This window comes from Gobius niger, assembly GCF_951799975.1.
Source record: "Gobius niger genome assembly, chromosome: 7".
NCBI lineage: Eukaryota > Metazoa > Chordata > Actinopteri > Gobiiformes > Gobiidae > Gobius > Gobius niger.
The window spans coordinates 23101138-23123115 of NC_136858.1; the positions used below are offsets into that span (position 1 = coordinate 23101138).

Genomic DNA, 21978 nt, shown 5'->3' on the forward strand with positions numbered 1-21978 from the left:
GTATAATGTCATGCTTCGTTTTGAGAGTAAAATGTTGCTGTGTATAAAGATTTGCCAAGCGTAAAGTATCATCACTTCACGTGGATGCAGGCAGCAGTCTATGGGCAGAGGGACAAGTGGCTTACAGTATGGGGAAGTATTTAAAATGCATTAAAAAGCACAGGAAAAACACTTTGAAGTAGCCGGACCAGAGGTACGCGTGTCCCGGAGTATACCCCCGCCTACACTCGACGCTGATTGGTCGACACTTATCAGCGCGTCTTTCTGTTGGATCATTTTCCTGTCATTTTTATCTATCCCGCTGTGAATACCGTACAGCAAAAGGGGCATGAAGACCGCTACTGATCCCGCACTAGGCGCCGGAGGATACACAGAAGGAGGCGATTGAGGATAAAGGCTGCCTGCTATGGTAAGACTACATAAGACTTATTTGGCAAATTGTGTTGAAACAAATGGAGGGGGGGGGGGGGGGGGAGATAGAACGTAGCCTAGTTGGTGTAGAAAAAGCATGAAGTAACCCGACTAAAATAGCGGACAAGATCAGCCAAAACCTAAGCGCGAACAATTTACCATCTTGCAAAAAACACCCATGACAGTTTACAGTCTAAACTTTGTAGATCTGTGTGCGTTTCCCCTTTAGTTACCTCCTTGGACCTTTCCGCGCATGGGAACGGAACTGCCATTGGGCTCAGCTGCAGTTGTAGGTGGGAGATAATTGGACTGGAATCTCGCGATGATCAAACCAATTAGCGCGCTGGAGGTCCTTTGTCCTCATATTGGGAACGAGCCCAGATTTATTTTATATTGTGTCGCTATAATGCACCACCAGAGTCAGACAGTGCACAACATTTTGTCTCCACGCGCGCCATGCGTAATAGCCTAATGGACAGAATCGGTGTGCATTGGTTGAATAATTCATCGTAAGGGTGACAGACTGGAAACCTTTAAGTTATGGAATATTTATGTCACCATTATGATATATAAATATGTATGAGTGACAGACTGACCATTCCATTATGCACTACTTTATCAGTGCCTCTCCAGGGAGCAACTGGGGGGCAGTCACAGGGGCCACTGGGAGAAAATTGAATTGCTCTAAAGTTATTAATATAAATGGCGAAGAAAGGGGAAATCTGCATCACAGAGACATGCAGGCTGCTGGCTATTTGCTATGTAGTTTAGCTGAGTGAGCATGTTGCAGATCATTTCCCAAAACACATGGTCTAGACAATTTCTGTGTTAGTTTTTTTCTGACAAGCATGATAAAAGAGCAGCACATAAACCTCAGATTCATTGTTTTGAAAGGCTATAGATCAGATATGAAGAGATAGGGTAAGAGACATAAGAAATTACTTTCACTTCATTAAACATAAAAAAGTAAAAACCCTAAAAATCAGAAATAAATTCGTGTACAGTATGCTATTATATCAGCATTAAGATGAATTATATATTAATGATGATGAGACGTGTGCTTTGAATTTCAGTTTACAAAGTTGCCCCCATTGGTCAGTAGATGGCAGCATTGTGACTTGTCCCTTTTGCCCAGTGTTCTCCATTCTTTATGTGGTCCCACCTTATTCATTGTGCACTTACCTGTTTACACATTCCTATTCCACAAATCAGAGCTCATTCATGGACGTTAAAAGTAGCAAATTCATTATCGAGTCTACTGAAAGTCTTTGTCACGGATCTTTCTTTTGTAACCTGGCTCTGATTTGCAGGTGGATCTGTAGTTAATGATTATTTCAAACCTTAAAGGCGGCCACAGTACTGTCAAACACAGTTATCTCCAGAGCAATCAATAACTGTAGTTGGACGTCGTAAAAGCTGTGGAAATGGAACTGTTAAAGCTCATCGGATCTGATCTGATCCAAAGACCAGCTGAAACCACTGTAAATAATTGTATGATTTACCTACATTCTGATTGATTTGTTTGTACGACATTACCTTTGCTAAAGTTGCTTCGTTTTTCACATGCACGAGGTGTGGTCTGGCCCAAATACACCAACTGAAATAATGAGACCTGTATTTCTTTTGGCTAGTTCATATTACCGTTGTGTCCTCGCGTGAGACTCTTCACACGCCTTGCCTGAGTGTGCAAACTCATGATGGAATGGGATTGGACACACAGAGGCTATTGGTTTGGATTGGCAGTGGTCTTTCTGTCAGTCAGCCCTGGGCAGAAGTGGAAACAACAGCACCTTTCCACCACCACAGAGTTTTTTGAGTGAATGAATAATACAATGTGTGTGAGCCATTATTTATTCAACATTAAAGGAACATACTGAGATATGTTCTTACATGTGCTTCGACATGTTGATACGTACCTGTCTGGTCTGTGTGCGTGCCCGTGGAAGAGTGTGGTAGCTTCCAACTTCACCCTGTTTGGAGCTATAGGAATATGCTGGGAGAGGCCAAATCCTAACAACATCTTCAGTCTTTGTGCGTGACTGAGGGCACGCACAAAGACCAGACAGGTACGCATCAACTCGTCTAAGCTCAGGTAAGAACATATCTCAGTATGTAAAAACGGTGGCCTGTTCCTTTAACTGATCGACCACCTGCACATATCTTAAAGGCAGATCTCATCCAAGTAGTTGCTCAATCTTCACCCTCATGGTCACCTGACTTTACTGGCTAGTGGGTTTGGTCATAAGGAAAGTCCCGTTTAGCAGGTGGCACAATGGTGGTACTGTTACCCTTTTTACTTTCACTTTCCAGATGACTAACAGGCAGTAATAGTGATCCAAATAGCTTTTTTATGATCCGCAATATTTTTGGTTCAGAAACTGGCGGGTCAGTGCATGTCTCTGTTCTTCATTTTCCCCTGACAGGATTGATGAGGGCGCAGCAAAATAAGCAAAAGTTGGTAACGGCTGTGTCTCTTTCCATCGGTGGCCTGTCCCGTCACATACCTCAGTCACGGTTGGTTTGAGACCGTTTACGTGTTATCTCCAAAACACCCACTTATAAGCTGTAAACACCGATCCCTCGTGATTTGTACAAGTGATGGCATGCTGCTGTAAAACTCTTTAAGAGCATAAGCATGTGAAGTTATTATGAGGGATATTTCTGCATTGTGCATTGTCCCGATGTTATTATTTTAAGAATTGTTGCGTGACCCATGTCCTCAAAAGAAAAAAGGTAATCAAACCTGCACAATATATGCTAAAGAATGCAAATTACATATAGCCCCAGTGCCCTGAAAGAATGAGCCAGGTGCAGAGAACACATTTACATTAGAATATTGTAAACAAAAAGGAAGCACATCTTAAACTTTTTGAATAACGATGCAGATCACAGTGTCAGCTTTGTTCACTTTTATTACAAACATACAAAATATTGCCACTTAATAATAACAAATAAATATAGAAAATGTCAGCAGTCGTGATAAAGTCATGAAATCCATATACAAACACTGCATTAGTAATATAAGCCTCCAGGGCCTAAACTTAGTTCAGTCTGCTGCAACAAAGCCTCAAACCAAATGCTGCCAACAACAAGACAAGGCCGAGCTTCGATTAAAACGTGTGAAAGCATGCTGTTCTGTTCGACAGCTCATCAGTCCATGAAGTGGCTCGAGTACAAATCTCTCTCTGCAGTAGCTGACCCCTGTGACGGTTCATTACGGGGATGTGGAGGACGACCCGCTGTGGCTTTGACCCCGGTTTCTCTGCCTCAGCCTCTGGCTGCGACCTTTTGTTCGCCTCCTACGCCTCCTTAGGCACACTTTCACATTGCGCCCGAGCTTATGGGCCCTAGAGAGAAGAAGAATGTGTCAAATTAAGTCAAATAACAAGTCCATAACCAGTGACAGATGTAACTTACTGAAATACTTTCATAAGCTATTTAAGACTCAAGTGTAAAAAAAAAGGAAAGTCATGTTGTGGTCAAGAAAGAACAACAGAATTAAAGGCTTTAGAAGTGGTTCAAACATTTTTATACCAATCGTGTTTATGAATAGGCCTGTATAAAGTCCAAGCTCATGTTTCTAAATGTTGGTTTTCGCTCTCAGTGCTGCTTTGTTATTACAGAACCGGTTGGGCCACAAACGGCATGATTTACTGGAAATCCACACGATGCCTCACACTGCACTACACTTTTGGTGGCCTGGTTAGAATTGAGCGCAAAACTCACCTATTCCAGCATCTTATCAGCTGTTTGCCCATCAGACCCTCTGGACTAATGCAGACTGGTTCATTGCTCCTCTTCAACGTCACACTGAGAATGCACAAATTGTAGTCTATTAAAACTCCATGTATTACAACATAGGCTTGTGCAAAGAACCTGCAGTAGCTGATACTTACATTACTGTCATCTTATCGCAGCTGGGGCCTTTGGGGTAGACAGTGAGCTCTGTCAGGGGACCTCTGACCCCCGGTTGGGTTCGTGGACACAAACATCGACCCGGGATGTACGTGCTGCCAGACTGTCTCACTGCACAGAGACGCATAACAAGATTAGTGGGTAAGTCAGTGTTGTGCTATTAAGAGGGCAGATTCAGACAGCTCACATGGCAAGACAAACACACTGGAAAACACCACACAATATATAGAGGATTATAATTACCTGAGAGCAGTGTGCACAGGAGGATCAGAAACACACAATGACAAAACGACCTGAGATAGCACTCCATTCTTGGACGGGACGGGGCGCATAGACTGTGTCCCAGCAGCACATGTGCAGCTCTTTTATACTGAAGCTCCTCCCCCGCACACTTCAGAGACTGGGCTTTCCAGAAGAAAGTCCCCCCGCCAATGCTTTCCCTCTAAAAATTAAATCAGGGGATCAGGGATGAGGCAAGGATCAAGGACTTTATTAATTTTAAAGTGGCCCAAAATATCTGCCAGGGACAAGGACAAGGTTTTCAATAAAGCATATCCTGCAGCTTCTTGCGCCTTCTGTTTCCTGTAAATCGGCTCATTTTTCCTGAAGGAAAAAAAAAAAAAAAGCATCCACTTCTACTTTAAAACAGATATGTGACTTTTATGTGATGTGGGTGGATGGTAATTGTGGATAACAAGTGTTGGTGCATGAAAGATCAAGGGTAGTGTTGTAACAGTTAGTCATTCACTTTACTTTTACCTGTTCGCTGGCTCCGTGTCAACAACACCATGTGATTTCCCCTAATTCCCTGTGCCTGCTTTGAACAATGAAGGCATCCTGTTTAGTTCATCTATTCCAGAACTACAAAAATATGATGCTACAAAGTGTGAGTCCTCAAGTCTCAGCAGAACCTTTATACTATTTACAAAAACAACAAAAATGTTTTTGGCTCAAACAAAGTCACTGTAAATCCATTAATGTTTAACCAAATCAGAATCCGAAACCAATTCGATAAAAACTCCTCTCTGTGCTCTGACATGTATTTGCTTTGAGATTGTGAGGCAAAGGGTATTTTATTTATATTTCCCAAAAGAGCTTGTTCAGTTCTGACTAATCAAAGATGGGCCGGTGCCTAGACATGTAATCATTTCTGATGGTTGTAAATGCATTATTATGTGCATTTACTCTTTCCACATTTTATTTCATATGAGATGATATTTTTAACTCATTATCTTTGACGTTTGACTTTGTTTGTGCACAGCAGGGCTTCCATCAAAATGAGCGAGCAGCAGACCTGTGTGAAGCTCAGTGAAGAGAAACTCATACCAAGGTAACAACTTTCACTCATTTACATTTTCACTTTTATTACTCCCTACAATCACCGCTTTTCATTACACTGACCAAGAGCAACTCTCTTAACACAATCTTTATCAACTTTTCTATGTTTTAGGGCTGACATCTTTTCTCTTCTTCGGACCTACAACTGCTACCATGAGGGCAAAAGCTTCCAGCTCAGGACTCGCGAGGTATGAATGTGACAAAGCTAAAACAATATTGAGGTATACAGTAAAGGGTTACTCATCCTTGATCCTTGTATGAGTAAGAGTTGTATTGGAGGCCAAGCAGATCTGTAAAATAGGTCACACATACATGACTTGGAATCAGTTTAAGCCTAAATTTGATTCACGTGCATACAACTGAAGTGAGGCCAAACATGGCACGAGATGTTTACAGCCTCAACAAATGAATTCTGGGGCAAAGTAAAACGTAAACCCATTACTTTTCAATGCAGGCATGGAAAACCTACGCCAAGCGCCTTTGCGAAGCACAATTGGATGTTTTACTGTTGTGGTGGGGCTGTGAAGGTGTTTGCAGCAATGCGGTGATTTGTTACATTCTTATACTATGGGGTTTTATGGTCGGGAGTTTCCCTTTGTGCTCGCCACTTGGTTTCTCACTGGACACGGCGGGGTTTGTACCAGGGCATGGCCGGTCATGATGTTTTTAGTCCCCCAACTGTACCTACTCACACTGGTCTCATCCTGGGAAATTCCCCATGGCTAAGCATGATTTATGCAACATGCATGTACAGCCTAGTGGTTGTATGATGATAGTGACAGTAGATTATGTGACTGGTTATTTGTAAAAGAAGATATCACATTGGAATGATCTTGAGCTTAGTTATTTCCTATGACTGAAGAAAGGCTAGATATCCATGAGTTCCTGTAAAGTATAGGTCAAATGCAGAGGACAACTTACCTTAAGGGAACTATAAAGTCTTGATGTTGGGCCGTGGGATGCCCCTTTGAGGTATTAAGGCCTGTGTGTCATCGCTTAATCCTAGACGGCCAGAAATGATTAAGATGATTTGGGTTAAGACGCAGGAAACCCTCATCCTGTGTCACTGTTGAGGTATTTTCAATTAGAGAAAAACAAAACAACAGTGGCCCGGGCCTCTGTGCTGTGGTGGAAGCTTATGTCGACAAGGGCTGCACAATACATCGCCAAATCATCGTTTTTTGCGATATTAGTCAACCCAATATCTATATCGCAAGAGGCCATCAGGGTTTCTGCGGGGCATTAAAAAGCATTAAAAGTCATTATTTCATTTCATTTTTTTCATTTTATTTATTTATTTCATACAAAAGTGATGTCGTACAATGGCCATAAAAACGCCAAGCCAACACAGCATGAATGAAACGGAGCAGAGGAGAAGAACAAGTCTTATAATATCTGCCCCTTTTGTTACTTCACACTTTACACTTCACACCAATGTCCTTTGGAAAACGGTATGTATATATGTCTACATACATATAATTACAGTCTTATATATATATTTACAGGATTTGCAGATGTTTTTGTATTCTATATTCGGTTATTTACAACATACTGTATAAAATACCGAACCTTAGTATTCATGAAAGTTTACATTACATTACATTAATTTAGCCAAAATCAAGGGCTTAAATCTAATGAAAGAGCAATAAATTAGATTCACACTTCCGTTAAATCAAAATTTATTGTAGAATTATGACCTTGATCAACATTTTTTACTGCATACAGTTGTACTCAAAAATGTTCACACCCTGGCAGAATTTTTAACTTTTTGAAGTTTTTCAGAGAATATAAAAGACAACATTTTCACGTTAGTGGTTGTGTGAAGCCATGGTCAAACAACTGAGTTTGCTCTTTATAAATCATAATGAAAAGAGAAGCTGCCAAAATGACCCTGATCAAAAGTGGACATGCCCTGGGGATCTTGGCTTGACAATATGAACACAAGTTGACACAAAGGTCTGAATGGCTGCTAAAGGTAAACATCCTCACTTGTGACCTGCGTTTGTAATTGTTTTGTATGTGTATAAAGGTCCGTGAGTTTTTGGACAGACCCTTGCATCTTTCATCAGTGCTGCACTGACGTTTTTGGTTTCTGAGTCAAAAGGAAAGCAAAAGAATTATCAGAGGATCTGCAAGAAAAGGTTGAACTGTATAAAATGTGAAAGGGTTAAAGATGTCCAAGGTACTGAGAGTGTCAATCAGCAGTTGTTAAAACCAAACCACGGTCAGGTCGACTGACAAAGATTTCAGAAACAACTGGCTGGAAAATTGTGGAAGAAAAGAAAAACCAAGAGCTAACTTCATCTGAAATACAGGACTCTCAAAACAAAACAAAAAGTGGTGTAGCTGCTTCAAGATGCACAATAAGGAGGCACTTGATAAAAAAAATTGTCTGAAGTGAAATGAAATGTTTGCAAATCTTAAGTAATAAATTGTGCACAGATTGTTTTCAGCATTTGTGGCATTCAAATATAGTCATTGGGCATTGAAAAGCATTAGATTAGACTTGCTTCTCTGCCTGTTTAAACCCTGAGCCACAACGTATCGCAAAATCTTTCCTGAGATCATCCATCTGACTGAGATTTACATATTTGCCAACACATTCTCAAATAAAAACAAATATGTGGAGAATGTTCAGCTTTACTTCCATTTAAGTCTTGTTTTGGGCCGGCTTTTTGTTTTTAAAGCCACACCGCGTACAATATATATGTTTTTAAATACAAACATTTATTTTATGACAGATATTTTCATCATTGAAAAATTCCTCAGAGATGTGCAAACAAACAAACAAACCTGAGCCTTTGCTGTGACTTCCCCTAAGACATGACTGTAACTTTACCGGGAGTGGGTGCGTCTCCAGCTCGTCTAAACTAAAGACAGCAGAATTATGATTTAAATAGGTTATAGATCCACATCCAAATCCATTCTTTGACTACCCACTGCAAAATAGCATTTCCTGTGTTGAGCTGCTCATTGGGATCATGCTTTGTATTGATGGCCACAATATAGTTCAAAATGTAACGCAGTTGACACGATTTGCTCACATGCTTTGTCTGAAATGAATGGCACGGTGTAGTAATGGTTTAGTAAAATATTGCAGTGATATTGCATCCTCCTGTTGTGCAGCCCTAATGTCTACTGTGCTGGAAGAAATACAAGTGCAATACATTATGACTCAAGGACTACAAAACAGTCGCTAAATCGCTAAACACTGTATTGCCACACATACCCACTACATGAGGCATATTAATTGTAGAAATACCTTTTACAATCCCGTTTCCTGGCACCGAACTAATGATATACAGATGTCCATTGGTTTCTACGGCTTTACCTTTGAACAATGCTCAGCTAAAAAGTCCAGAATACTGCGTTACTGTAAAACAATCTACGCTGTTTCATGAGTTCTATATGTTTATGTTCACATTGTCACTAAACTCTTCTGAACTGTTTTGTGGACAGAGCGGTTACTCATCAGTGACTCATCATGTTGGCCTCAATCCCAGAACACAGCATGGGAAACGGTAATGTGGCCTAAATAATTGTGTGAATGAGAAAACCACCATTTAACGGCAGAGTCATTCATAGACAGACGGTCACACAGGCCACTTAAGATTTTAATATTTCTGTGGGAGGGATGAGGATTTGTAACCTCTTCAAACGATTGCATCAGGATAGTGTCAGGTGATGTTTGTTTGTGAAGCTGTGAGCGTTCTTAGGTGGTTTTACTTTAAGTTAAAATAAGCATCAGGAAACAGAAACACGTCATAGGCAATATGATGATAACATGATGATAACAGCATGTTTCCAAAATTAGCATTAAACGTTATTCTTCTAATAAGCTTTGTTCTCTAAATGTTTTGATGATTTTAACTTTAGAATACTTGATGTTCATTGCGACAGGGAAGAGACCAGTCCTACAGTAATATCATAGTGGTTGGCAGAGACTTACAAGGGCTGGTATTTGTGCAGTGATTTGTGCTTGTGGGGCCCTCTAGTGGTGGATCAATGGGAGATAAGTGATTTATTCTCAAGTGTAGTCCCAGTGTTTACCACAGGAGAGCAGAACCTCACCTGCTTTGAGTGACATTGATTTAGCCTTTTAACCCCCATCTTAACTGAGCCATTTTCTCCAGGTCAGCTTTTCCAAATCTAAAAGCTTACAGCCGCACGCCTCAGTTGAAAGCTAAGACCTACAAAGCTGATCTAAATGGATATCTTTTTCCTTGTGTTGTTGCCGCCTTGTCGTCACTTTTAACATTATTTTTTCATTGCTTTTTTGTCATTCTTTTGTTGCGTTTTAGTAACTTTTTTAATCACTTTTTCATTACTTATTTCTGTCAGGTTTTAGCCACTTTTTTCATCGCTTTTTTGTCAGGTTTTAGATACTTTTTCATCGCTTTTTTGTCAGGTTTTAGCCACTTTTTCATCACTTTTTTGTCAGGTTTTAGATACTTTTTCATCGCTTTTTTGTCAGGTTTAAGTCACCTTTTTCATCGCTTTGTTTTTGGCGCTATTTTGGCGCTATTTTGTTTTTGGCTTTTTCAAGAAACTTTTATTTGGGTCAAGCCAAAGTGGAGAAAATGTGCTCGGTTCAGGTTCAGGTGAAGTGCTTGGATTTAGTTTTTTCTTTAGGTAGAATTGAATGCTTTAAAGTGTTTACTGTTGTTAGTTACTGTTACTCAAACCTGACAAACTCCACACGTACATAAAGCGGGACAACAGGGGCTCAGCTGTGGTCAGAGTGCTGCTCTTTTAGCTGAGAAGTTTTATGGTTTGATCCGATCTTTAACCTGTACATTCTATTATAGTGTCTTTTGGGCAAGACACTTCACCCACCACCAGGCTAAAGAATATGGTGTGTGAGTGACAGGTGGTTTTTGGTCAGATAGGCTGTTGACGCAGATCTCTGTCAGACGCAGGGCAGCTGTGGCGAAAGAGATGTCTTACCACTGTGGCTTAGAGCGTTATGCGCCGTGTGCACTCTCCCGTGTATAATAAAATTGTTTTAGTAGTTATTGTGTTTTTTGCGGAGACATGCTTGATGCCTGCACTGTTTCTATCACTGTAAATAGAATCTTGTTAATTGCTAATTAAAAGTCTTCTACACACCGTTCTTATCATGGAAAAAAGCTTCCATGTCGTCATCAAGTTGTTTTGGAATTGAGGACGTTTTGGTGAGCAGTAAGATATTTTTAATTCTAAAATAACTCTTTTCTTCATATCTTATATATATTTAGATGTGGTTCATAAGACACAATAATCAGATTTTGCAACTTTTGGCATTTTTTATTCAAAACTAAAATATAAAAAACCTAAAAAAAACAAAAACATTAATCAATGTAAAAATAAAATTACTCCAAAAAATAAATAGTGGTTGTGGTCCAGCACACGGTTCAGTTACGTCTCCATGAGGACATAGAGCTTCTCCAGCATGTTTGTTCATCTGTCACGTCCCGGAGCTTTCGCCCAACAAAGCTTCTCCTTCAAGTCCTTTGTCCGAACAACCAGTCCACAGGGTCCTTGCCTCTACTGTCTCTCTCTCCGCTCAGCCTCACCGTGAGCTCCTCCGGGCTCTGGCTGAGACTCCTGGAAGTCCTTAGTGCCCGAGGGGAACCGCGAGGCAGAGACGCCGATGCAGACAACTTTGTCTGGGCTTTGGAGAACGGTCGCCCCCTCTGTCCCCTCTGGAGCCGCAGAGGTCCACAGCTGGGAGCCTCCGAAGAACAAGCCAGGGCCCTCATACTGGCCATGTAGTCGTCCAGACACTGCGGCCTGTGTGCGGGCTGGGTAGGCAGGGGGTAGACGGAAAGGCTCTGGGGAGAACAGTCCTCCAGCGACTCGGTGATGGTGGGGAGGTGAGGCAGGGACATCAGCAGTCGTCTGTGTGTCATTCTGTTCAGGAAATTCAACAGATTAGATTCACGTGTGCACTCAATCCAACAACAGCAGAAGACTATAATAGATTCCTAAGCGCGAAATGTACAGAAGCATATCAGTGGCATATATTTTATTACAAGACACTATAATCAAAATCTGACATTTGTAACTCGACTGACCAAATGCACATGTTGGTAAATCTTGTAGAAACACAAGTAATCTATAAAAAAAAGTGGAAGAAGTCTCCATACCTTTGTAGTTGTTTTATTTGCTTCAGTCAACCTCAACTCGTGATGTTGTTGTTAAGCCTCTGCGTCTGTGTTGATTCTGACCCACACCAGAGCATGTCCAGGCTTTATAGGCACACGCTGCAGTGAGAGATTAGTCCATGCTTCTAAAATTAGCTCTTAGTGTGTGGATGTGTGTGTTTGTGTGTGAGAGAGAGAGAGGAGCAGGCGGAGTGAGTGTTCATGTTCAGGAAACAGGAGTGGCAGGGCACCAAGGTTCAGTGGTGCAGCTGGTCCCAGTGTTTATACTGTAAAACAATGAGAATGAACACCCTTCTTTCTTTCGCCTTTGTGCCTCTGTGTTCTCTTCTGTGCACTGTACACTCAGAGAAAAAACTAGAGTGATCGTAAAGCTGCTCGGAAATATGTGGACCAAGTCTCTCCATTATTTAACTTTGCTTAAAAATGGGAATAAAAATAGTCAAAAGATGTCATATTTAGCTTCTTTGGTACCACCTGGGCACTACATAATCAGACTAAAAAACGAAAAAACTGAGCTATAATAGATGTACGTAAAACTAAGCAAACATAAAGATCCCTGAGAAGCGTGCAGGATCTGAAAAACTGTAGGACAAGGAAAGGCAAAAAGATCCACACATCTTGTTTGCTCCCATTGGGGGCATACAAGCTGTGCGGATCTTATTGCCTTTTTTTGTCCTTGAATAGATGTACGCCAGGATTAAATCACGCCTTAGCGGTGAATGACCTAAATTTGCAAAATCCCAATCTTAAATTCTTTACTTAAATTCTTTATTTAAATCTTTTCATAAAAATTGAGGAAATTCCATTTATGTATGGTAAATATGAAGTCTAAACTGGCATAGGAGCCTGAGTACAACCAGGAGAACACCAAATCAAATCAAATCAAATTTTATTTATAAAGCGCTTTTGAAAGTGCTTTACAGATTACAGCATTTAAAACAATACGCTTGGCACACACTCCCATCACTCCGGATATATACAGTTCTCTCAATCACACACTCAAACTTTTACCTCACCGTCTACGCACACACACCCTCACTCACTAGCACACACACACAGAATCAAATAAATAGATATATTAGGCTGGGTACAGATGGACAAGTGTGGAAACCCCATTTGAGGAGCCGTCTGCACCAGGAGCTGCAGTCCAGCCGCAGCTACAGGGCAATGACCCACGAGAGCCCAGAGGAGACACCACACCTCCACCTTAGCACCCACAGGACAGCACCCACACAGCCACAGACTATCACTGCTCCCGAGCCAGAGGGCCACTTCAGAGGAAACAATGGGGGAGCCTAAAGATCTAAAAACACTCCTAAAATTCAGAAGTAAAGGCAATTAAGGAAAATCACAAATATCATAAATTATCAACATAAATAAATATATAAATAATTAGGACTAAATAAATAGATATCAGTTAAAAGCTAAGCTCAAAAGGTGGGTCTTGAGCCTGTTCTTAAAAATCTGAACCAAGAACCTCCACCATGTACTTCTTGGCACTTTATTTTACTCAACAAAAGTTAAATATTGCATTGTATGATCACATTCAAGTAATAGTTTGTGACTTTGTGCCAGTCCCAAAACTTGGTTAATGGAGAGAGTTGCACCAATGGCGATGGGCTCTAAGCAGAAGACTCATATCACACCCATAAGGAACTACTCGGAAAATGAAATGCCAAAAAGCAAGACTGTGATACATAAATACTGACAAAAACTGCATCTTTCTATGAACAACATCAAGACATAATGCTGGGAGGATGTGGCAGGTCATGCACTTGCTCCCTTTTTTGTTTTTAACGTGAATGTTTGGTCCAAGTGGCCACAGGAATGGCAGACCAACAGCCAATTTACTGCTACTGATCAGCTGATAGGGAGGTCTTCTGACTATTAGATAACCAGTCTTGAGTTTACAATTTCACTGTGAAACTTATTTATAAACTTTTCCATCACTGGAATTTGGGTTAATGGCCATTCCAGTGTCGTCTGAAGTCAATGAATGTGTATTTCACTTTGCTGTTTGTTACATCAGCAATGTCTCTGTAATATCAGTAATATCTAAGCTCTTGCTGGGTCACATCCTTATCAAGATCCAAATATAGCCCCCAAACATTAAATGAAGTACGAAAAAGACACATTTTCCCTTTGGTGAACTCAAACTGTACGTGACCGATTCTCCTTTCGGCCCAGACGTGACTTAAGACTTGTTCTCTGTTCAGGAAAAAAGGTGGAGTTAATGGAATTTCACTGAAAGGAGAAGGTTTGCCCGTAGCTATGAGCGTCCATTCCTGCACGTACACCTGACATTGAGCTCCTTGGGCGGGCGGCCAGTAGGATATCCTCTCCGAGCTGCTCTTTGCATAGCCATTGTTTCTGTATTGTACGTGTTCTAACATTATTGTGTGCGTGTGTTGTGTGTAGGAGGATGGGGAGCTCATCCTTGAGGGGCTGCTAAACATCTACTGGGGCCTGCGACGACCAATCAGGCTTCAGATGTACGATGACAACGAGAGATTTCAGTTCCACAGGTAGGGCCGAATAACACATGACACGATGACATCAACTATATAAGAACTGGACCCGAAAATACACTGCATTTTAAGTACCCCATAGCTTCAAAGTGAATGTTTTTGTCCTATTCATGTCAATTACTTGGTTTTCTCCCATCTTTAATAGACAGTGGGGTATTTACAAATATAATATTCAAGTCTCTGCTACAACCATGTGTGAAATAGATTGTCTTGGAAATGAAAAGTAAAAAACCTACTAAAGATATTGCACAATAAGCTCTTCTTGTGATTTTCTTTATCCAAGATCTCTGTATCTACTAAATGTTTTCTTGCTGCAGGTCGGCTCTGGCCAAGAGGCTGGCAGAAGAAGCCAACAATAACTCCCTGGACAAAATTAGAGCTAGTGGATCCTCTGGTGAGTACACGTGTGGTGTGGTCAGGTCACGCATTAGATTAGATTAGGCTAACACTAAGAAGTGTTCCATGCAGCATTTCCACTGGAGAGGTGTCGACTCACGTGCATCACACAGAATTAACCTCTTAAATCAGATTACGCCTCCTTTGATTATGGTCAATGAAATTAGCCCAGGCCATGGTTTGTCAGCAAGTTTGAATTTCTACATTTCTTCCACATTAAACATCGCAGCGTTGCAGCTATACAAAGTCATGTGATTGGTCGATGTTAGGAGTTATGTTTGGATTATACTTGACGTGTCCGCGTGGTCAATGCGGAAAAATTGTGGCATTTTCTCGGACACGCCCCTTTTTCAGTTTTCCGGGGGGGGGAATCAAATTTTGTCGACGCTCTGCTCGGAAAACAATGGTGGAGGACAACAAGAATACTTAAACCGTGCGGACAGTCCCAACTGCCCAACAGAGTATGAAAGGCCACTAGCGTCCGTCTAAACTCTGCACGGAATTGACGTGTGGGAAGTATAATGAGACCTTAAGGTCTCTGCATGATTTTGCTAAAATATCAACTAACAATATTGGTTACACTTTATTTTACACTACCATGATATTATTATTATTATCATTATCATTATTATTGACTATTTCGGACACTGGAACGATGGTCCATATACGAGAAGAATATCGCACTGAGCTTAGTCCAGGGTTGGTCAATGCAGTGATGATACTGTTCACTGAGTTCGTAAGCCTGCACATGCACCTGAGTACAGCAGGGCAGTTTGGCACACCCACATTTATAAACATTTGGCTTGCACTGCTCCATCGTGGGACCCTCAGTAGCATCCGCCTGGCATCATTACATGCTACAGTTAGCTTTTGCATACTACTCTTTTTGTAGCACCTCCACAGGTGGGCAGTACACATGGGAGCGCAATACGCCTGAACGAGTCTGATTTTAAGGTGTTGAGCCTGCGGATCAGCATGTTTGCCTGTACATAAAGCATGCAACACTGTCTGTAAATGTCTCTGTCATCAGACAAGTCTGCAGTCACACAGTGTCCCATATATTGCATTCATCAGTGACCGTAAGACTATTGCCCGATAAAAAGAAATCAGGGAATGTCAGTTTGGAGTCCTCTCTGCTCCGCTTAATATCAAAGTCTGTTCCGTACTGAGAGCACACATGCAACAGCCCTTGTAACCCAGCGCTATATGGACAAAAAATACCAAGGTCATCAGTGTACATTAGGTGGTTAATGGTTAATCACAATCTTTTAAAAGCCTTTGTAATGATGTAATCTGCTTTGTAATAATGAGTAATAACTTGAATGTAGTACATGGAATAATGTGTATTAGTACTTTGGAGGTACATGATGTGATGCCCTTAGGGTTAGGGTTAGAGTTAGGCTCTTACATCTTATTACATTATGTATTTCCGTACTAATAATACATATTATTCCATCATGTATAGTTTTTACAAATTGTTACATAGCACATTACATAGTACTAAAATTGACAGATACAATATATTAAGGGTAGTTTTCTGACAATATTGCAATGAATTTTGAGATTCATGTTTTCATAATCAAGATTCAATTCACTCTTTTCTCTTCACGCTTATTTCCAACGTGCCTCGGAGCATGATGGAAGTGGGAATGAACTATTAAACTAATAAAAGAATCACATGTAATTCAGAACATGTTAACAGAATGTCTAAACGTCAACTTAGTATGTCATGAGAAAAAAGTAATACAACTCTTATTTCTGAGCACAGAAAAAAACCCAGTTAAAATAAAGTGAAAACAACAAGGTATTAGCAGGACAGGATTGGAAGTAGAGGCCATTTCAGTGCGTGTGCGAGTCGGTTGCATTAATCTGAGTGTTGTTGTGTGGTCTGAGGTGGGGAAGCATCTGGGGGGGAGGAGGACTGTCCGCAGTTGCTCAGGACCCGGAGTGACGCCTCCTTCATGAGAGTTCAGAGGAGGGCAAAGGCGCACACGTCCGAAAACCTGCAGCGGCTGCGCACACACCGCTTCTCCATCAACGGACATTTCTACAACCACAAGGTACAAACGCACCAACAACAGCACAACAATGACAATCCCACATTTTTGCTGTGTTCATTTCATTATTATTTAATCATGATTCTCGTCCATATAATGTTTTAGCAAAAATGAATTCAACCAAAAGAAAATAAACAAACACAAGCAGATAGTTTTACTGACTAATGAAACATAAAATATGTTGAACTTTATTTTGCTGCTAAAGCTGAAACAGAATGGCTGAACGTAATAACAGCCCACAAAGAATATCATAATCATTATCAGTGACGCTGCTCCAGGTTTTAAGATTAGGTTTTCTGTCTGTTCAGTTTGTAGCACTTTGGAATATAACCACTAAAGTCTCCAAAAGTCTTGCTGTAATTTGTAGAGTTAAACATAATGGACTTCATACCTTGTGTTGCTCTTTAATTCCTACTGTGTAGAGGTATGGGGCAATAATTGCAATAATGTAATAATAATCACAGCATTCACCACTTCAATGTTTCCAAACAAAAGGTCAGGTTCCAGTACAAAGACAATGTGGTTTGATTGTATTCACGTCGGAATACAATCAAATGGGTGGACGGTTGGATTAGATGTTACTGACCCTTGTGGTATTTAGTTTGTATGTATGTATGTGTATTTTTGCACATGTGCAACTGTTTCCTCTTTATTATTATTTATTTTAGATAATTGAACAACGAAGCAGCCATTTTGTTTGTATAAATTCTTTGACAGATCGGGGTGGGGTTCAATAGGTTTTACTTCTACCCACTTTTTGTTTGTTTGGTGCAGCCCTGTGAGGCAACTTCTGTTGTGATGTATTGGACTATACAAAACCATTAAAGTTAAACTTAAACCCACTCCATTTCAAGCATCAGTATAAGTTCTTATTATGGTCTATCCTTTCTGTTTTGTTCTTGACACTCTATTTGCTTGAATTGAAAATGAAAATGAAATGAAAATGAAGTTTATTTGCATTTTGCAACAACACAAAGAAAACCAAAGTGCTTCACAGGAAAAAAAGACATCGTTAAAAAAATAACTATGTCTATGTTAGTAACTAAGTTAGTACTATGTAACTATGTCAGGTGCTAACATAAAAAAAAAAAACCTTGGACAGCTATCAATCTCAAAAAAGCGCTATACAAGTTTGATGTATTATTATTATTATTATTATTATTATTATTATTATTATTATTATTATTATTAATCTAGTACCTGTCCAGAAATCGTTGTTTTAAGACTATCATTTGTGTGAAACTGAAATAGATTTTGGTTAAAGACAAAGACAAGAACTAATCTGTTGTCAAAATGGACTCCACATTACCGTAGCCCGTTGTTGACATACGTATCTCCAGGTGCAGAGGGGCAGTGTCTTCCTGTGTGGATGTTCCTGTAATGAGTAAAACACAGCTGTGTTCTCGTCATATTGTGCTGTCAATGAACGCAAGGTTACTTCTGCCAGTCCGCTGGTTTCTCAGAAAGCAACATGTGCAGCACAGGGATTTCCTCTCTTTTAGTTTTCCTGTTCAAACCGGTCCAAGCAGCACCTGGATGTGCTGATGTTAATGATTGAATTACCAGTAACTCTGATGTTTTATTTGTGTTTCGTTTCAGACGTCTGTATTTACTCCGGCGTTTGGGTCAGTCACTAACGTCAGAGTCAACAGCTCAATGACCACTGTTCAAGTCCTAAACTTACTGCTTCACAAGTTTAGGGTGAGCTGCTCTTATGTATCTAGTATATGATTATTTTCATTTTACCTCCTGTTCTTTTATCATATAGTAATATTTGTGTTCATCCCCACAAGCCTGCAGGAAAAACACACCATTTGTATTCTTCTGATTATAAAAGTTAATAAAACGCTGTGTCAGGCCCAACTGCTACACTTTCTCGGTAGATGGGTTGTTATCGGTACTATTATATTGTGACGTAACTGCAGGACAAAATAAAACATTTATCAGGCATTGTGACCCAAAATGAAAAATAGATAGATTGATGGTGCGTCATCCTTTTTATGAGACAATCAAGGAAAATGTAGCTTAAAGGGACAGGCCACTGTTTTTGCATAGTGAGATATGTTCTTATCTGAGCTGAGGCGAGTTAATACCAAGCTGTCTGGTCTTTACGCATGCGCTCAGACACGCAAAAAGACGGAAGATGTTGTTAGCATTTAGCCTCTCCTCTATGTATTCAAACGGGGGTGAAGTTAGAAGCGACCAAGCTCTTCCACATTTTCCCTTTTTAAATACAGTTACGTGAAAAGTTCAATGATCCAAGTCTGTTTACAAAAAATTAAAAAATAACATTTTCTAAGCCGACAAAAAGGGGCACTATAATATAAGGCGTAATAACACCTTAGGAGCACTTTGACTTTACTGTGCGGACATCGAAGTGCTCCTAAGGTGTTTTTATTACGCCCTACAATATAGTTCCCCTTTATATTCGCTCAGAAAATCGACATGTTTGACTTTGTGTGTCTATACTTGGATCATGTAAAGTTGTCTTAGCTCAGGTAAGAACATATCACAGTATGGAAAAACAGTGGCCTATTATTTTAAGAAACCCATAAGGAAGCAAATACTTTTGTGGCACTGTAACTGATACGAGATTGATTTATTTTCTTGTAGGTTGAGAATAAATGTGAGGAGTTTGCTCTCTACATGGTGCATGAGTCTGGAGGTAAGACTTTGTGATTTTTAATGTCCTCATCAGTTTATTTTGCTTGGACTCATTTGTTTGTTCCTTTATGGTCGTATCTCGCAGAAAGGACACGGTTTAAGGATGGAGAATATCCATTAGTGGCCCGGGTGCTTTATGGACCCTGTGAAAAAATCTCCAAGATCTTTATCATGGAGGCTGACCTGGGAGAGGAAGTCACTTATGATGTGAGTCTTGGCGGGCCGCCAACACTTGCTGCTTTCACACCGTGTCCACAATCTGTGACCTGCCTAATTTGTTGGGACGTCTCAGAGTGCACACAAACAAAGACACAATGGAGCGAGCATGAGTTTGAGTTAGTGTGAGGCTAATTTTAGCAAAATGCTGAGAGTTCTCCTGTGCCGGGCTGATGTAACAATAGCCTGACCTGAGCAACCAGTGTTTTGTATGAACTAAATACCATATTCAGAATAACAGCAAACAAAATTCTATGTCATAAAGTGTGGTCTTCCTCTGTATCGCAGAGTATTTCAAAGTAAAGCAAATATCATTTGAAAAAAATAATAATCTAACCGTTTAATGTTACTCCCTGCACCCTTTTTTGTATTTGGAGGACAAACATCAATGTTATTAGTTTATATTTATTAATTTTTTTGATAGACCTCTGAGTTACCTGCCTTAAACCAGTCCAAACCTGCTCTAAAACAGCATAAACCCTAACCTTAGCTAGTCTAACCCCAACTAGTCCAACCCCAACCTACACCTACACTAGTCCAAACTGGATATTTTATTACAAACTTGAACCGAATGGAATTAGAAACAACACATGATTCGATAAAGTGGGCTAAAACGGTTGAGCAAACTATTAAAGGGTTAAGTAAATGTATGTAAAAGTATGTGCATTATTCAACAAACTCCTGACACGATCCCATCAGTCAGCCAGCTCTTCACATGCTTTTTTCCTGTGATCAGAGATAAGCTCTTAACATTCATTTGTCTGGAGTTTTCTGTGGTGACAGACAATGAAAATAACCCTAATATTACACAACCAGTAAATAGATGCATCTTGTTGTGGTTAATATCATTTAGGCTGTATAATACATGCTCTGCCTGAACAAACTAAACTAAACCAAACTAACTAACTACCATAACATTATTGAACTCCCATTTGCTACACGCTGTGATTGATTATAAACTGTTTATGCAGATGGTTTTCTCTCAGAGTCAGAATATACAGTATGATTATATTTTTGAGCTCCAGCAGCTCACTTTTGAATAGGAAAACACAGACATGTCCACCATGTGCATCACCTGTAGCTGATCTAAAAGAGAGAGAGAGAGAGAGAGAGAGAGAGAGAGAGAGAGAGAGAGAGAGATCCCTTTGAGTCTAATTTTTATGATTGATTCTTTGTCAGCACAATTTAGCAATTCTGTGTTCCTACTTCCACTTAAAAGTTACCTGCAGCATATCTCACTGACTCTGATCTTTTCTAGGTTGCTCAATACATAAAGTTTGAGATCCCTGTTTTAGACAGCTTTGTGGAGAAGCTAAAAGAGGAAGAGGAGCGGGAGATTAACAAACTGACCAAAAAGTGAGTAATTGAAATCTTTAGAAGCCATAGTTGACGATAAACACGGTTATGAAACAGTGTACAAAGGTTTCTTTGATATTTTTGAATCCCATCAATCACATTATTTGCTCCTAACGTCCGTCTCTATCAGCATAACAAAGTCAAACCAAGCTTGTCGATGCACAATGAGTGCAATGTTATCGTAAAGTATTGGTCTGTGTTGTGTAATGTTTTAACTCATATGACCGAGAAGCTGAACCTCTGACACTGATACACGGAGCATGTCTGTGAAAGCATATTACATTATGGTTTAGCTACACTATTGCTCTTCATTCAGTGTGTCAATGTGCAAGTGTGCTATTGAAAAGTGTTCTGTGTGTGTTTTCTTCAGATACAGTGCACTAAGATCCATGATTCTGCACCAGCTCGAACACAAGACTGTAAACGGCGACAGAGTATGAGTGGCTTTGAATGCAATTCTGTATATTTATATGTACAGTCAAATTTTCAAGGGATTTATGATCAAACTATTAATGGATTTGTGAACAACATAGAATGCAATGAATGTAGGAAAGTCAATGTTATGTATATTAGGCTGCATCAATGTGGCTCATGTTTTTCATGTTGGATTTATAATTATTAGTAACCTACTTCTATCATTATACTATTACTTTTGTACCACATTTATTAACTCTGCTATTAAAACATTTTATAACAAAGTTGGACTTTGGACTTATTTATTGAAGCGTGCATTGTCATGTTTAACCTGTCAATATATCCACAATGTAGCCTTTTTGAATTGTTTTAATGGCATATGCAATTACGCCAAAACAACAGTCTATTTTAGAGCTTGTTATTTTTGCGGCAGAGATTAGCATTGTTTTCCCGAGTGACCCTGATTGCCTGTGAGTTCCCATGAGCTCAGGGTATATACGCCCTTGTTACCGACCCCGCTACTTTACACAATAGGGG

The 21978-nt window shown here is 40.1% G+C and overlaps 2 protein-coding genes and 1 long non-coding RNA gene across 4 annotated transcripts; 1 reads left to right on the plus strand and 2 right to left on the minus strand.

The window, feature by feature from the left end:
• Positions 1-297: 297 nt before the first annotated feature.
• rassf4a (Ras association domain family member 4a) lies at positions 298-21698 on the plus strand. 2 transcript variants are annotated; one of them, XM_079559835.1, is made up of 11 exons: positions 298-409; positions 5588-5656; positions 5777-5852; positions 14229-14335; positions 14656-14732; positions 16628-16794; positions 18391-18492; positions 19405-19456; positions 19541-19662; positions 20930-21027; positions 21398-21698. In XM_079559835.1, exons 2-11 carry the CDS (start codon positions 5604-5606, stop codon positions 21465-21467), a joined length of 924 nt encoding a protein of 307 aa, XP_079415961.1. In that variant the 5' UTR covers positions 298-409; positions 5588-5603; the 3' UTR covers positions 21468-21698. The 2 variants fall into 2 exon arrangements, with proteins under 2 accessions (XP_079415961.1, XP_079415962.1); XM_079559836.1 differs by lacking the exon at positions 298-409 and adding an exon at positions 4366-4467.
• LOC306965431 (C-X-C motif chemokine 10-like) lies at positions 3320-4650 on the minus strand. The gene is made up of 4 exons (XM_079559837.1): positions 4570-4650; positions 4308-4437; positions 4138-4221; positions 3320-3758 (listed from the first exon to the last, which is right to left on the minus strand). The coding sequence occupies exons 1-4, from the start codon at positions 4634-4636 to the stop codon at positions 3626-3628; spliced, it is 414 nt and encodes a 137-aa protein (XP_079415963.1). The 5' UTR covers positions 4637-4650; the 3' UTR covers positions 3320-3625.
• Positions 11438-12128, minus strand: LOC306965433. Its single transcript, XR_013793025.1, has 2 exons — positions 11793-12128; positions 11438-11556 (listed from the first exon to the last, which is right to left on the minus strand). It is a non-coding gene; the product is annotated as an uncharacterized lncRNA (long non-coding RNA).
• Positions 21699-21978: the final 280 nt, after the last annotated feature.

What these genes read in the sequence shown, in the direction of transcription:
- LOC306965431 (XM_079559837.1), bottom strand. Translation starts at nt 4,636, where the DNA reads ATGGAGTGCTATCTCAGGTCGTTTTGTCATTGTGTGTTTCTGATCCTC. An exon ending in CCTGTGCACACTGCTCTCAG is followed by an intron (nt 4,438 to 4,569) that starts GTAATTATAATC and finishes GTCTCTGTGCAG; the next exon opens with TGAGACAGTCTGGCAGCACG. An exon ending in CTGATAAGATGCTGGAATAG is followed by an intron (nt 3,759 to 4,137) that starts GTGAGTTTTGCG and finishes TCTTCTCTCTAG; the next exon opens with GGCCCATAAGCTCGGGCGCA.
- rassf4a (XM_079559835.1), top strand. Translation starts at nt 5,604, where the DNA reads ATGAGCGAGCAGCAGACCTGTGTGAAGCTCAGTGAAGAGAAACTCATA. An exon ending in GAGAGATTTCAGTTCCACAG is followed by an intron (nt 14,336 to 14,655) that starts GTAGGGCCGAAT and finishes TTCTTGCTGCAG; the next exon opens with GTCGGCTCTGGCCAAGAGGC. An exon ending in ATTAACAAACTGACCAAAAA is followed by an intron (nt 21,028 to 21,397) that starts GTGAGTAATTGA and finishes TGTTTTCTTCAG; the next exon opens with ATACAGTGCACTAAGATCCA.